Below are 11,812 nucleotides of genomic sequence, written 5' to 3' on the forward strand. Positions count from 1 at the left end.
GAGCAGCAAGCCCCCTCAGGCCCTCCAGGGAAGGAAAATGTGTGTCCTTTAGTGAACCCTGGGCCAGGATTCCTGCCCTGAGGGGCCCCCAGGGGTGAAGGGAGGAGGTAGCAGACTCCCTAATTCACTGGCTGTGTGACCCATGGCAGGTGCTCACACCTCTCTGAGCCTCAGCTTCCTGATCTGGAACGGGAGCTAGTAACATGTGCCAGCCTAAAACTCAGAATAACGTGAACAAAAAGCCAAGTTCTTGGTAGGTGCTTGATTATTTGTGTACCCAAAGCCATCTCCTGCCCTTCTGATTCCTTCTGATTGTGATTTGGGGTGTGTGTATCTAGGGAGATCCCTTAGACAGGGCCATGACTATTCTAGGCTGTGAAGAGGAGCCTTCCCATTCTAAGTGATTGCCTGCGGGTCTGGGCTGGGCACCTGCAGTCTGGGTGAGGTGCTAGGACTCTGGGCAGCTCTGGACACTCAGGAGGGTCCAAGTCCTCAGGATTAGCCAGCCCTTTAGGACATGTCTGTGGAGTCCTCCAAATGGAGACCAGTGCAGCCTGGGAGGACAGAGGCTTATCCTTCAATCCCACCCAGATTCTCACTCATGCATTCATTCATACTTCCAATGCTGTATTTACAGAATGTTGCACAGAGCCTGGTACATAATAGGTGCTCATTAGATATATGTTAGGAGAACAATTTTATCCCACAAATTCAACAAACATTTATTGAGTGCTTACTGCACCTAGCCCTGTGCTAAGAGATGATGGTATAGATAGTGCCCATAAATCATTGGTCCTGGGGCCCCTCCCAAGAGTGCCAGAGGGGGCTCTAAATCTTCCCAACTCTTCCCACCCCCTACCCTGCTTCCACTCCAGGCATCAAGACTTTTCCCTGAATCTGGTAATGCCCAAGCACCCCATGCATCATGGGGCCTGGGAAGGCTGCACCTCCACAGGCACGACTCTCCAAATCCTCCCTGCCTTTCACGCTCTCCTCCAACCACTTTCCCCCTCCCTCTGAAACCCTTAGACACAGCCATCACCCCCCTCCCAGTGCCCTACATCTACCCGGGGTTATACCTGGAGAGGCCAGCAGGTGGCGCTGAGACCCCCCCCCCCCCCCCCCGCCCCGCCTCCCGCTGCGCTAGACTGGACTCCGGACCCCACCAGGACCCTCTCCCTTCTCGCCTTTTCTCCCCATCAGGGACAGGAGAAAACTCTGTGACCTCTAACTGACCCCTCTCCTTCCTGCTGGCTCCTGCGATGAGGCCTAAGGAGACTCCAGCTGCTCCTGCAGGCCCCGGGTTGTCTTTTCCTGCCTGGTGGGTGAGGGGGGTCCCCAGGGGCCAAGCTGCAGCTGGTGGGGCGGCGCCAGGCGGGGTGGGGCAGAAGCAGCTGCTGGGGGGAAAGAGAGGAGAGAAGAGAGGAGAAAGGAGATAGAGGTGCTTTGGTTCCTTGGCTCCTGCCCCAAACAGGTGGAGGTCCCAACTGAAGCTCACCCCAGTGCAAGGTATGTGGCTGAGGAAGCAGATGGGGCTGGAGGGTTTCAGTCTGCCAAGCAGAGCAAGTCTGGCGGTACTGATGGGCTGGCCAGTTCAGTTCGCTCTCAGTAAGAATCCCCGAGCCCCCTCCTATCCTAGTGACCCACAGAAACTTGAGGGTCAGCAAGGAGTCCTGGGGTGGGCATTAGGAGAGGAAAGTTCAATTGCTCCTCCTGACCCACTGTGTGAATTTCGGGGAGCTCTTTCCATCTCTGGACCTCAGTTTGTCAATCTAAAATGGTGGGCGGAGGGAGATTTCGTAGACCTTCTGTGGAATAACTTTGCAAAGTGGCCCTTTTCAAAAAAGGATTAGCTCTTCCCCTGGAGCCTGGGGGAAGGCCAGAAGGTCTTTAAGACCCAAAGGAATGCCCCCAGTGGTGGAATTTCGGAGTGGTGGAGAGAGACTCATTTGGAGATGTGGGACCCCGTCCATGTCGAGGGGCCTAGGGTCTTAGTCTACGCCGCCCTCCTCAACCTTGTTTCTCTGATTGGGACTCAGGGTGGAGAGTGCCACAAGGTGGGGGGCTTCCCTCGAGGCCTGCTGTTCCAGAGGTCCCCTTGTTAGGGAGAGGGTAGCAGGTGCAGGGCAAAGGCAGCTCTCTGCCTCTTCAGGAAAAGAGAAGGGGTGGATTGGGCAGAAGAGAGCGGGAGGCATATGGGTGTCCCCAGGGTGGTGAGGAAGGAGCCATCCATGCCCTTTATTAACTGTGGTTACTTGCCAAGTCTCCAAAGCCCCCTGCACTTTAGAGTCATTAGCTCACTCACTGCTCACAGCACTCAGCCAGGCTAGAATGGTGGGGGAGGGGGCTGGAGCTACTTTTCCCTCACCCGCTCTTGGGAAGAGATTGTTCCAGATTGTTCTCTGGCTGGGGAGTAGCTAGCACAGGCAAGTTGTAGGATCTCAGGGATGGTAGGGTGGGTGAGTTCACTCCGGGTGGGGAGACAATCGAGTCAAGCGCACGTGTGGGAGTCAGATCAGCCTGTGTTCAAATTCTGGCTCTGCTGTGAGTCCTGGGGCAAGTCAAGTGACCCCTCTGAGCTGCAGTCTCCTGTGCAAAACGGGGGCCGCAGAGAACTCCTTAAGGGGTTCAGTGAGAAGCAAGGGGCATCGCGCAAGTCAAGCCCTCGGCACAGTGTCTGGCACCTAGTAGGTGCGGGCTGTTACTCTCATGGAGATCAAAAATGGAGGTCCAAAGAAGGGGGAAAGACTGGCCGGCCGGGGTCACAGAGCTAGGTCTCCAGTGAGTCGGAGCACCCTCTTCTCCGCCACGGTGAAACGCTGAGCACCTACTGAATGCACCCCAGCGCCTACTAGGCACTCTAGGCCCCCCAGTCCCTGTTGTGACACTCCCCTCGGCTCACGTCTGTCCAGGCCTGCGAGGCCTCCGGTCTGGGGTGAGGGATGGGGACCCCCAGGCCGAGGGAGGGCGGGCCACGGCGGGGGGTGGCGGGCACCGATATGCGTCTCGGGGCGCGCGTCCTCCCTCTCCCTGGGGAAGGGCAGGGCAGGGGCCAGGTCGGGCCGTGTGCTGGGGGGTGGGGGAGGGGGACAGGGGCTGCGCGCGGGCGAGCGGTGGGAGCCCCGCGCAGCCGGAGGGCCGGGAGGGGGCGGGCGTGGGGGCGGGCGGGCGTGGGGGCGCCCTCCGCCCTCACCCCGCCCCGCGCCTCTCCCCGCAGCGGGGGCGCCCCGCCCCCCGGGCGCCCGACGTGGACGCGGCCGCCGCCGCCGCCGCCGCCGCGCGGGAGTCGCTGTCCGCGGAGCCGACATGCAGGCGGCGCGGGGCGGCGCGGGGCGGCCGGGCCGGGCGGGCCGCGGGCCGCAGCGCGAGCGCCAGCGGCCGCCGGGCGCCGGAGCCGCGTCCCCCTGCGCCGCCCCGGGCCGGCCGGCCGGACGAGCCGCCATGCGCCCCGGGCCGCCCCGCGCCGCGCTCCGCCTGTGGCTGGGCTGCGTCTGCCTCGCGCTGGTGCAGGCGGGTAAGGGGGCCCGGGCGGGGGGCTCGGCGCGGGGCGGGCGGGCGGGAGTCCTCTGGGCCCTTCCTGCCTCCCTGCCCCGGGCCTCTTCCCCACCTCTTGACCCCCAGGCCCGTCCTCCAGCCCCTGCCCCCACCCCCCTGCCCACCACCCCAGCCCTGGGGTCTTTGGGGTCTAGGGTCTTGTGATTCCCCGGTCCCCTCATCCCATTGCCCTGACCCCCAGGCCTTTGCCTCAGGTGCCTGAGCTGAGCTCCCTTCTCTGGCCCGGGGAGCAGCCGAGGACACCAGTCCCCCAACCTTGGGCCTCCCTCCCTGTCCCCAAAGCCCTGCAGGACAACTCTGCAGGTCGGAGCAGGATGGGGTCCCAGTTTGCGTGAGCATGTGTGAGGGGGATGGGGACTGGCACCCTAGGGCTCTGGGGCACCCTAGGGCTCTGGGTGGGTGGGATGGACCCCTGAGCCTACTGCAGTCACTGTCTGGCCTGCCCCGTGTGCCGGCCTCATCCTAACCCAGCCCAGGCTCTCCCCAGGCTCTGTATCTGTCCCTTTGGCTTCTGGCACCTCGCTCATCTGTCCCTCTACCCATCTCTCTGTGGCTCAGTGCTTTCTCTCTCTCTCTCTCTCTCTCTCTGCTTCCTCTCTACGTCTGTCTCTGATAGCCCACTTGTCTGTTTTCTGGTTCTGTGTCTGCCGCCACCTGTCTGTGTCCCTCTGTCTCTATCTCCACTTTGGCTTTGTCGCCCCAGGGCCAGCCCCTTGGGCCTCAGGTCCACCCCTCTGTGGGGTGAAGGGTGCTGGTCAGGGCCAGGTGTCCCCCTTGCAGCACTTGCCCCTTGGGAGACAGAGAGGCTGTGTGACTCACGGCCCCTCTCCTAGAGAGGTTCTTCCTTCCCTGACCTCCACCATCCTGTCACTCTCCCTTCTTGACTGACCCCCTCTCACCCTTTTCCCATATCCAGAAGACTTGACCCACCCGTACTCTTGACTCTCCCCTGAGAGAACGTGCTCTGCGTGACCCCGTCTTCCCCTGCCACCTCCCTACCTGCCTCTCGAGGCTGGCAGAGTGTGGAGAAGAGGCTCACCTAGATAGACCCCTCCCCGGGCTTCGTTCTATCTGGATCCTGGGTCACTACAATACCGGGGGTTCTTCTTGTGATCCTCAGTCCCAACCCAGGGCTCACCCTGGCCTGGCTCTTCTCGACCTCTGGGTCTTTCTCCTTCCCTCAAGGTCACTTGACAATGTGGTATTATAGAAAGAGCACTGGACTGGGAGTCCTTTTGACTGCTTTTCATCAGACTAACTTCCAGCACCTGCAACCCTGGCCACCTATGCCTCCCCTGCCCTACCAGCGCCCCCCCCCCCCACCTCTTTCCACTCCTCCGTTAGATCCGGCCCTAGCCCAGGCCCGTCAGTTCTAACTTGGACTGATGATCGGGCCAGTGTGATCATTGGGGACTCCCATCCTGGACATGAGGAGCCTGGGGCCTCTCAGGCCTGGCTCTTCAACCACTGATGAACTGAGATGTGCCAGCCCCATGGAGGCCTTGCTTTCTTCCTTCCCCACTGTGTGGCCTTCCCCAGGTTTCCACTTATGAGACAGTGGGCCTGGGCCCCACAGCAGGGGGTGCTCAGGCTCAGGTGCCTCCCCACCCCCAGACAGCCCCTCGGCCCCAGTGAATGTCACTGTCAGGCACCTTAAGGCCAACTCTGCAGTGGTGAGCTGGGACGTCCTGGAAGATGAGGTTGTCATCGGATTTGCCATCTCTCAGCAGGTAACCCTTGAGGGTCTGGGAGGGAAGAACACATCAAGATAGTAGCAGGGGATGGGGGGGGTGCAGAAATAGAAAGGAACAAGGAGCAAGAGGGACAGGCAGAAGAATTGCACATATGGCTTGGAATGGGGACCCCAGCGGGGAACGGATCAGTAAGGAGGGCTCAGGGGCCTTTGACTGGAATCTGGGAATCAAGAGCCTGGTTTTGATCTTAAACATAAGACCGAGGTTTGGGGCCCGGTTCAAGTTCTCACTGGGGAGACGGTCTTGGGCAACTTCTGTAACCTCTCAGCACCTAGTCTCCTTATCTGGAAACAGAGATAATGATAGCTCCCTGCGGAGGTGAGGGGATCGGGGAGGAAGCTTATGTGTATAAAGGCTTTATTTATAAAAGCATGGTAGCTGGGTGAGCCCATGTCACCGCCAGAGAGGTGGGCAGAGTGGGGTCGGTGACGGGGCGCTGACAGCAGCGGGCCTGGCATTTTCCTTGGCAGAAGAAGGACGTGCGGATGCTGCGCTTCATCCAGGAGGTGAACACCACCACCCGCTCGTGCGCCCTCTGGGACCTGGAGGAGGACACCGAGTACATTGTGCACGTGCAGGCCATCTCCATTCAGGGCCAGAGCCCAGCCAGCGAGCCAGTGCTCTTCAAGACCCCTCGTGAGGCTGAGAAGATGGCGGCCAAGAACAAAGGCAGGCCCAGGGCACTGTTCGGGGGGGGTGCGGGGTGAGGCTTGAGGAAAGCGCCAACCCCGTTTCCTCCCCCACTGCCCACACCCTGCTGCCTGGTAAAGCAGAACCTGAGAGAGGAGGTCACCTTAGTCCCCAAACAATGAGGATATAGCCTCTCAGCTTTGGGTCAAGGCCCTGTTGCTGCTGCCCCAAGGAGCCATCGGCATGTTCCCAAATCTCTTTTTGTTAGGTATCTGGGCACCTATAGAAATAAGCACTTAAGGTCTTGGGCTTGGCCCTAGAGGGGTGGCTGGGAATGAACGGAGCCTCAGACCTGGTGTCCCCCTCCCCACAGATGAGGTGACCATGAAGGAGATGGGGAGGAGCCAACAGCTGCGAACTGGCGAGGTGCTGATCATCGTGGTGGTCCTGTTCATGTGGGCCGGTGAGTCTGCCTCCAAGCTCTAATTCACTCGACTTCTGGGGAATGAAGGCCCCTGGCCAGACCCCTTCTCTCACAGGAGCGAAGGGTGGGGGCTTGGAGGCAGCTGAGAGATAACATGAGAAGCCTCAAAGTCTTGCTCTGGGGGCCAGATATGACCTCTCACAAAAAAACTTAGTAGATTGAGAGCTGCCTTGGAGCACTTGGCCTTCCCTCCCTCAGGAGTAGTTCCTGGGGTGGACGCATCCACAGCCCCTTTGCCTTCTGGCCTTGGCTGCAGCAGCCATGCCTCCTTCTGGGTTGCTGGGTCTCCAGTCCATCCATTAGAATGGCCATCTTGCATCTTGTTCCCAAAATGCACTGCTTTTCCCTCTCTTTAGCTTTTCTTAGATGAGGTAGTTGGGCTCATGTCTCTCCCTTTTCCCAATTGTCTGTGAGCTACCTGAGGATAAAGAACAAACGTCATCTTTGTACTTAACTCAACCAGCATTTTCTGAACGGCCATCCCATTCCAGATAGTAGTACTATAGTCGTGACTAAGGAGAGCCCTGGGCTTGCAAGGAACCGGGTCTGGGAGGCCCATACTTAACTGTGATTCAGTGTGATGAGTGCCATCACATGAGGGCAGAGGAGAGGGAATTAATTCTGGAGCTAGGAGTAGAAATCGGGAAGAACACAGAGAGGAGGAAACATGGGGATTGAGCTTTGAAGGATGAATAGGAGTTCACCAGGCAGCCAATAAAAGGAACAGTGTTCTGATGACAGTGTGTAGAAGAAACAAATTGAGTTCAGTCTGGCTCAGTGCAGCTGTGACCCAAGAGAGAAGGTAGAAAGGGGACAGTAAAGGACGGTGAGGCTGTAAAGTAGGCTGGAGTCTGTTTTGAGGGACTCGAACACCATGCCAAATCTGCATTAGCATGGTGGTTGAGAGGACAGGCTGTATCGAGAAGTGTTTGGAAAAAATGTTCTGTAGGCACATCAAAAAACAGGTGCTTGTAGGGCACCTGGGTGGTTCAGTCAGTTAAGTGTCTGACTCTTGATTCCGGGTCAGGTCACGATCTCTCAGTTCATGAGATCAGAGCCCTATGTTGGGCTCTGCGCGGACAGCTTGGAGCCTGCTTGGGATTTTCTCTCCTTCTCTCTTTTCCCCCTCCCCTGTTTGAGCTATCTCTCTCTCTCTCTCTCAAAATAAATAAGAACTTAAAAAAACAAAAAACAGGCACTTGTAGAAAAAGGACCAAAAAACACAAAGGATTTTACAAAAGAGGTTTATGGTGTGTTATTAGACTGGGCACAGACAGTATTTAGATAACCGTAACAATATAAACATGGTGAACTAACCCAAGATTGTGATGTGATTCTGTTAGGATCGTGGGGAAGGAAGCGGGGTATCTACCATGGTGGAAAGTCAAAAGGTAGTATCTAAAACAGATCAAGAAATAGCACTATAAATAAAGCACAGAGGTAAAAATGGAGAAGACACCTACCAGCACTGGAGTTGGCTGCCTTAATAGTATCTGACTTTCAAAAACTATGACGTTCATGTCTTATTCGTTTGCTAACAATGAACATCTAGCAGAGCGCAGGCCCTGGAGTGCGCATCCCAGCTCCGCCACCGCAGGACCTGGAGTAGGTGCCGAGGCGCTCTGCATCGGCGTCCTCACTGGTAACCTGGGGAGGGTAATTACAGGTACCCTCCCAGCGCTGTGAGGACGGTGGCATTGGCCGAGTCAGTGCAGACTGCACGGGGCCTGGCACGTGCTCAGTGAATGTTACGGTTTCTATTTCCCCTAAGGGGAAAAGGGAGCTGTCCGAGGTTGAATGAGGGGAAGGTGGGATCAGATGAGTGTCGTAGGAAGATCAGCCCAGCGGCAGCAAAGGGGTGGGCTTAGTGGGGGACAGGTGCAGTGGTGCAGGGGAGAGGCCATCTGGAGCTCAGTATCTAACAGGGGCCCAGCAGATGCCAGCGGGAATGAAGCGAACAGGCGGGCCTTGAGCTCTGGCCTCTCACTGCTCTCTCTTGCCCCCCCTCCCAGGCGTCATCGCCCTTTTCTGCCGCCAGTATGACATTATCAAGGACAACGAACCCAATAACAACAAGGAGAAGACCAAGAGTGCGTCGGAAACCAGCACACCAGAGCACCAGGGCGGAGGTCTTCTCCGCAGCAAGGTGAGAGGGAGTCTCGGACCTGGGTGGGCGGCCCCTGGGCTCAGCTCGGGTCCCAGCGTGGCTGCAGCTGGGTAGGGCCACTCTTGGCCGCTGCCTGGGTGACACACGGGACATAGCACATCGATTTTGGACCTTCTCCAGGGACCAGCGGGGTTAAACAGATGCGGTGACCGGGGAGGGCAGATTTCTCGGTTGGTGTGGGACCACGCAAATAGGGGGTTCTAGGCCCATTTCTGCTCCTGCTGTGCTGTGTGACCTTGACCAGGCACTTCACCTCTTTGTACCTTCGTTTCCTCTTCTGCAAAACAGATATGAGAACCTTTTCAGTGCTCGCTCTGAGCAGCTCAGAAGAGACGGTGGAGAAGTGAGAGATGTCATGGTTCTGACGATGATTATCCAACAAACATCTGGCCCTCTCCACATCTCCTCCCTCCATCTCCTCACACCCCCTGGCTTACTGTCTTCTCTCTTGGCTTCTCTCTTTCTGCCGCGTTTTCCTGAAGCCTCTTTTTAACCCCCATCTCCAGAAGCACCTCAACAATGTCAGTGGCTGAGGCTGCGCTCAGAGGCAGGTCCGCAGGATGCGCGAGAAACGGCCGGCGGGATGGCCCTGCCGGGGGTGGACAGGGGGCCTGGGGCCGAGGGCCCAGCACCCAGTCTTGGCCACTAAGCGAGTGAGGCCGAAGGCTGGGTTTAAGAAGGCAGAGAGACGAGGCACGCGGGCAGGCCCACTCTTTTCCTTCCACGCGGGATGAGAGCCTGGCTTTTAGGCTGCAGCCCTTCCTTCTCGTGTCCTCTCTCTAGTTCCAACCTTGCAAGAAGTCTATTCAATTAGCCCTGGCTGCTTCTCTCATTTTTTTCCTCCCAGTTTCCAAACAAGCCCTCGGTGAACATCATTGAAGCATGACTGCCCGTCTGCAGGGAAAAGGATTTCATTTTTCTTCTCTGCTGTCCCCGGGTCCATGGGCACCCGGACGGGGAGGACTGCGGATGGGGGGAGGCACAGCCGGCCGCACCGTTGGCACTCTTCCCCATCCTAGTCTGCTGAAGGAAACCGAACTGTGAACCCAAAATCTGCAAAAAATAAGCCACAAAACTAAAAGGCCTGGCCCCATTCTGGAAAAGGCAAAGCTGCATGAGACACAGCCTTCTTTCTGCCTCCTCGTGTCTTCTGGACTGGCTTCCTCTTTGAGACAATGCACAGAGCTCCCGGGAGATGACAAGCACCTAGACTGACTTCAGCTGTGTCTTTCAGACTGAGAGCCTTCAGGAAAGCCACAGGGCAGGAGCACGGCTGCCAGCAAGCCTTTCCTGGATCCAGCCATCAAGGACTTGCGGTGTGATGCACAACTTTGCGAGTGTGTAAGATGTTATGTTTTGTCTCTTTGGAAAATGTGACGGAAGGGCTTCACTCCAGAGGGCAGAGGAATTCCCCAAGCTGGTTGCCCGCAGCCTCTGTCTTCTTTGGCCCTTATTTTGACCCTTAACATAATTAGTCTGCAGTCTTAAGAAGACGAGGTAGGAAAGAGACCTGGACGGTACTGGCCCCATTTCTTTAGGAAGAGTCTTGGAATTGTGACAGTGTTGGCTTACATGACTGAAAAGGTGTGTCCACATGGGACATCCTGGGGGCTGCTAAATCACCCGCTCTGGAATGGAAGCTGCTAGAAGGCAGGCCTGAGCCATTTACCACAGACAGAGCAGCCCTGGCCTCTGGGGTCTCCATATCTTGCCATCTCATCCAGGGTTCTGTGAAAGCTACCCAGGGTCCTCATGTCCTTCCCTAGAGCCTGAGTGGTGTGAGGTGACAGGTCTCTCTCTCCACTGCCCCTTTCTGGCAAACAAAACAAAACAAAACAAAAATGGTGCTTGACAGGGGAAGGCAGACTCTTCCCTAGGACTGCAAGTTACAGCCGCTGAATGCCTGCGTGGGAAGAGATGGGCCTCTGCGTCTTCCAATGGTGGCTAAGGACGGGCATGTGGGAGGACCACACCTAGCACAAGCCTGGCACACAGTAGGCGCTCAGTGAATACCTGCTGAACTGAATGGTAAGAGCAGTGGCCCCCAAGCCAGAGAGCTGAAAGCCATCACCCAAAGACCGGCCCCACCATCCGGTCTATAAGAGCTCTCGTGGCTAGGCCAGCCACTGCTCTGCTTCGTCCTGGTGTGGCAGCACAGGGAGGGAGGAGAGACAGGGTGAAAGGCAGATGTCAGCAATACTAAGGGCTTCCTCATGGGAGGGCATGAGGCTCCACTCATTGTCTTGTGACTTCCATCCCTGCTGAATGGGACTGCAAGGCCAAGGCTGCTTAGGGGAGAGGTCCTTACCTCTGATTCAGTTAGAGCAATAACCTCTTTTTAAATGTAAAATAAAAGACAAATGAAAAGGCACATCCTTGTCTTCTGGTAAATGCCCAAATGTTGCCCTCTTTTTCTGGCAATTGGCAGCAAGTCAGGATGTGTGGAGGAGGGAGTCGGTTCTCTCTCTCCATTTTGGCCTGCAGCTTCTTAGGGACATGCCTGCCAGCCAAGCTGGAGTTGGAAGGGAAATCTCGAACAGATGGGGGTGCACGTGTAGGAGGAGAAAATAGCTGCTCCATCATCCCATTACTGAGGCCCCCAAATCCAGGCTCGGGCTGCCTCATCGCCTAGGTATGCAGGCTGGTGCTCAGTTTTTAAAACAAAGGGTTTTCCCCTCTGGGCAGCGCTGGGTGTTTTCCCCTGACCCGAAGGAATGTGGTTCTTGTTTCTCCCCAGGGTGAGGAGGGGAGCGGAGAGGAGCTGCGGAAGCGGCCTGCTGCAGCGCAGTATTCCCAGCTTGCTGTTTGGGGCTGTCCAAGGAACATCACAATGAGCCCAAACAGCAGGCTGAAAGGTGGAGTAATGATGCCATTAGCCAATGAGCAAACTGGTAAATGGGACACCTCAGATACTTTTTGTCCAGAGCCAGCAAGAGCTTGGAGAGAAAATGTCAGGTGAGCAGGACTTAGGGTAGACGTTCTGGAAGGTTCCAAGAGGAGGAAGACAGGTCTTGAAGGCTGGGTGGGAAAGTGGAAATCTATTAGCACCCAGAACTCTAACCCCAACCTGAGAGACAGGTACCTGCCAAGGCCTGGGTCCTGTGTACCTGTCTAGTGCCTTGTGGTGGAGAAGCCCCTAAGTCGGCGTCAGGTAAATACAGATCGCTGTCAGTGGTCAGGAAGGCACTGCTAAGGGGAATTTAGCAGGGCCTGCAGTACATC

The 11,812-nt window shown here is 57.0% G+C and overlaps 1 protein-coding gene across 1 annotated transcript; it reads left to right on the forward strand.

Moving 5' to 3' along the window:
- Positions 1-3,291: 3,291 nt before the first annotated feature.
- On the forward strand, positions 3,292-10,961 carry FNDC5 (fibronectin type III domain containing 5). Its single transcript, XM_058718204.1, has 6 exons — positions 3,292-3,514; positions 5,170-5,285; positions 5,780-5,978; positions 6,313-6,402; positions 8,436-8,569; positions 9,438-10,961. Exons 1-6 carry the CDS (start codon positions 3,307-3,309, stop codon positions 9,474-9,476), a joined length of 786 nt encoding a protein of 261 aa, XP_058574187.1. The 5' UTR covers positions 3,292-3,306; the 3' UTR covers positions 9,477-10,961.
- The last annotated feature ends 851 nt before the right edge of the window (positions 10,962-11,812 follow it).

Source organism: Neofelis nebulosa, chromosome 2 (genome assembly GCF_028018385.1).
Source record: "Neofelis nebulosa isolate mNeoNeb1 chromosome 2, mNeoNeb1.pri, whole genome shotgun sequence".
Taxonomy (NCBI): Eukaryota; Metazoa; Chordata; class Mammalia; order Carnivora; family Felidae; genus Neofelis; species Neofelis nebulosa.

Coding starts and splice junctions, on each gene's coding strand:
- FNDC5 (XM_058718204.1), top strand. CDS start 3,307: ATGCAGGCGGCGCGGGGCGGCGCGGGGCGGCCGGGCCGGGCGGGCCGC. Junction 6,403..8,435: donor GGTCCTGTTCATGTGGGCCG/GTGAGTCTGCCT, acceptor CCCCCCTCCCAG/GCGTCATCGCCCTTTTCTGC. Junction 8,570..9,437: donor GAGGTCTTCTCCGCAGCAAG/GTGAGAGGGAGT, acceptor TTTTCCTCCCAG/TTTCCAAACAAGCCCTCGGT.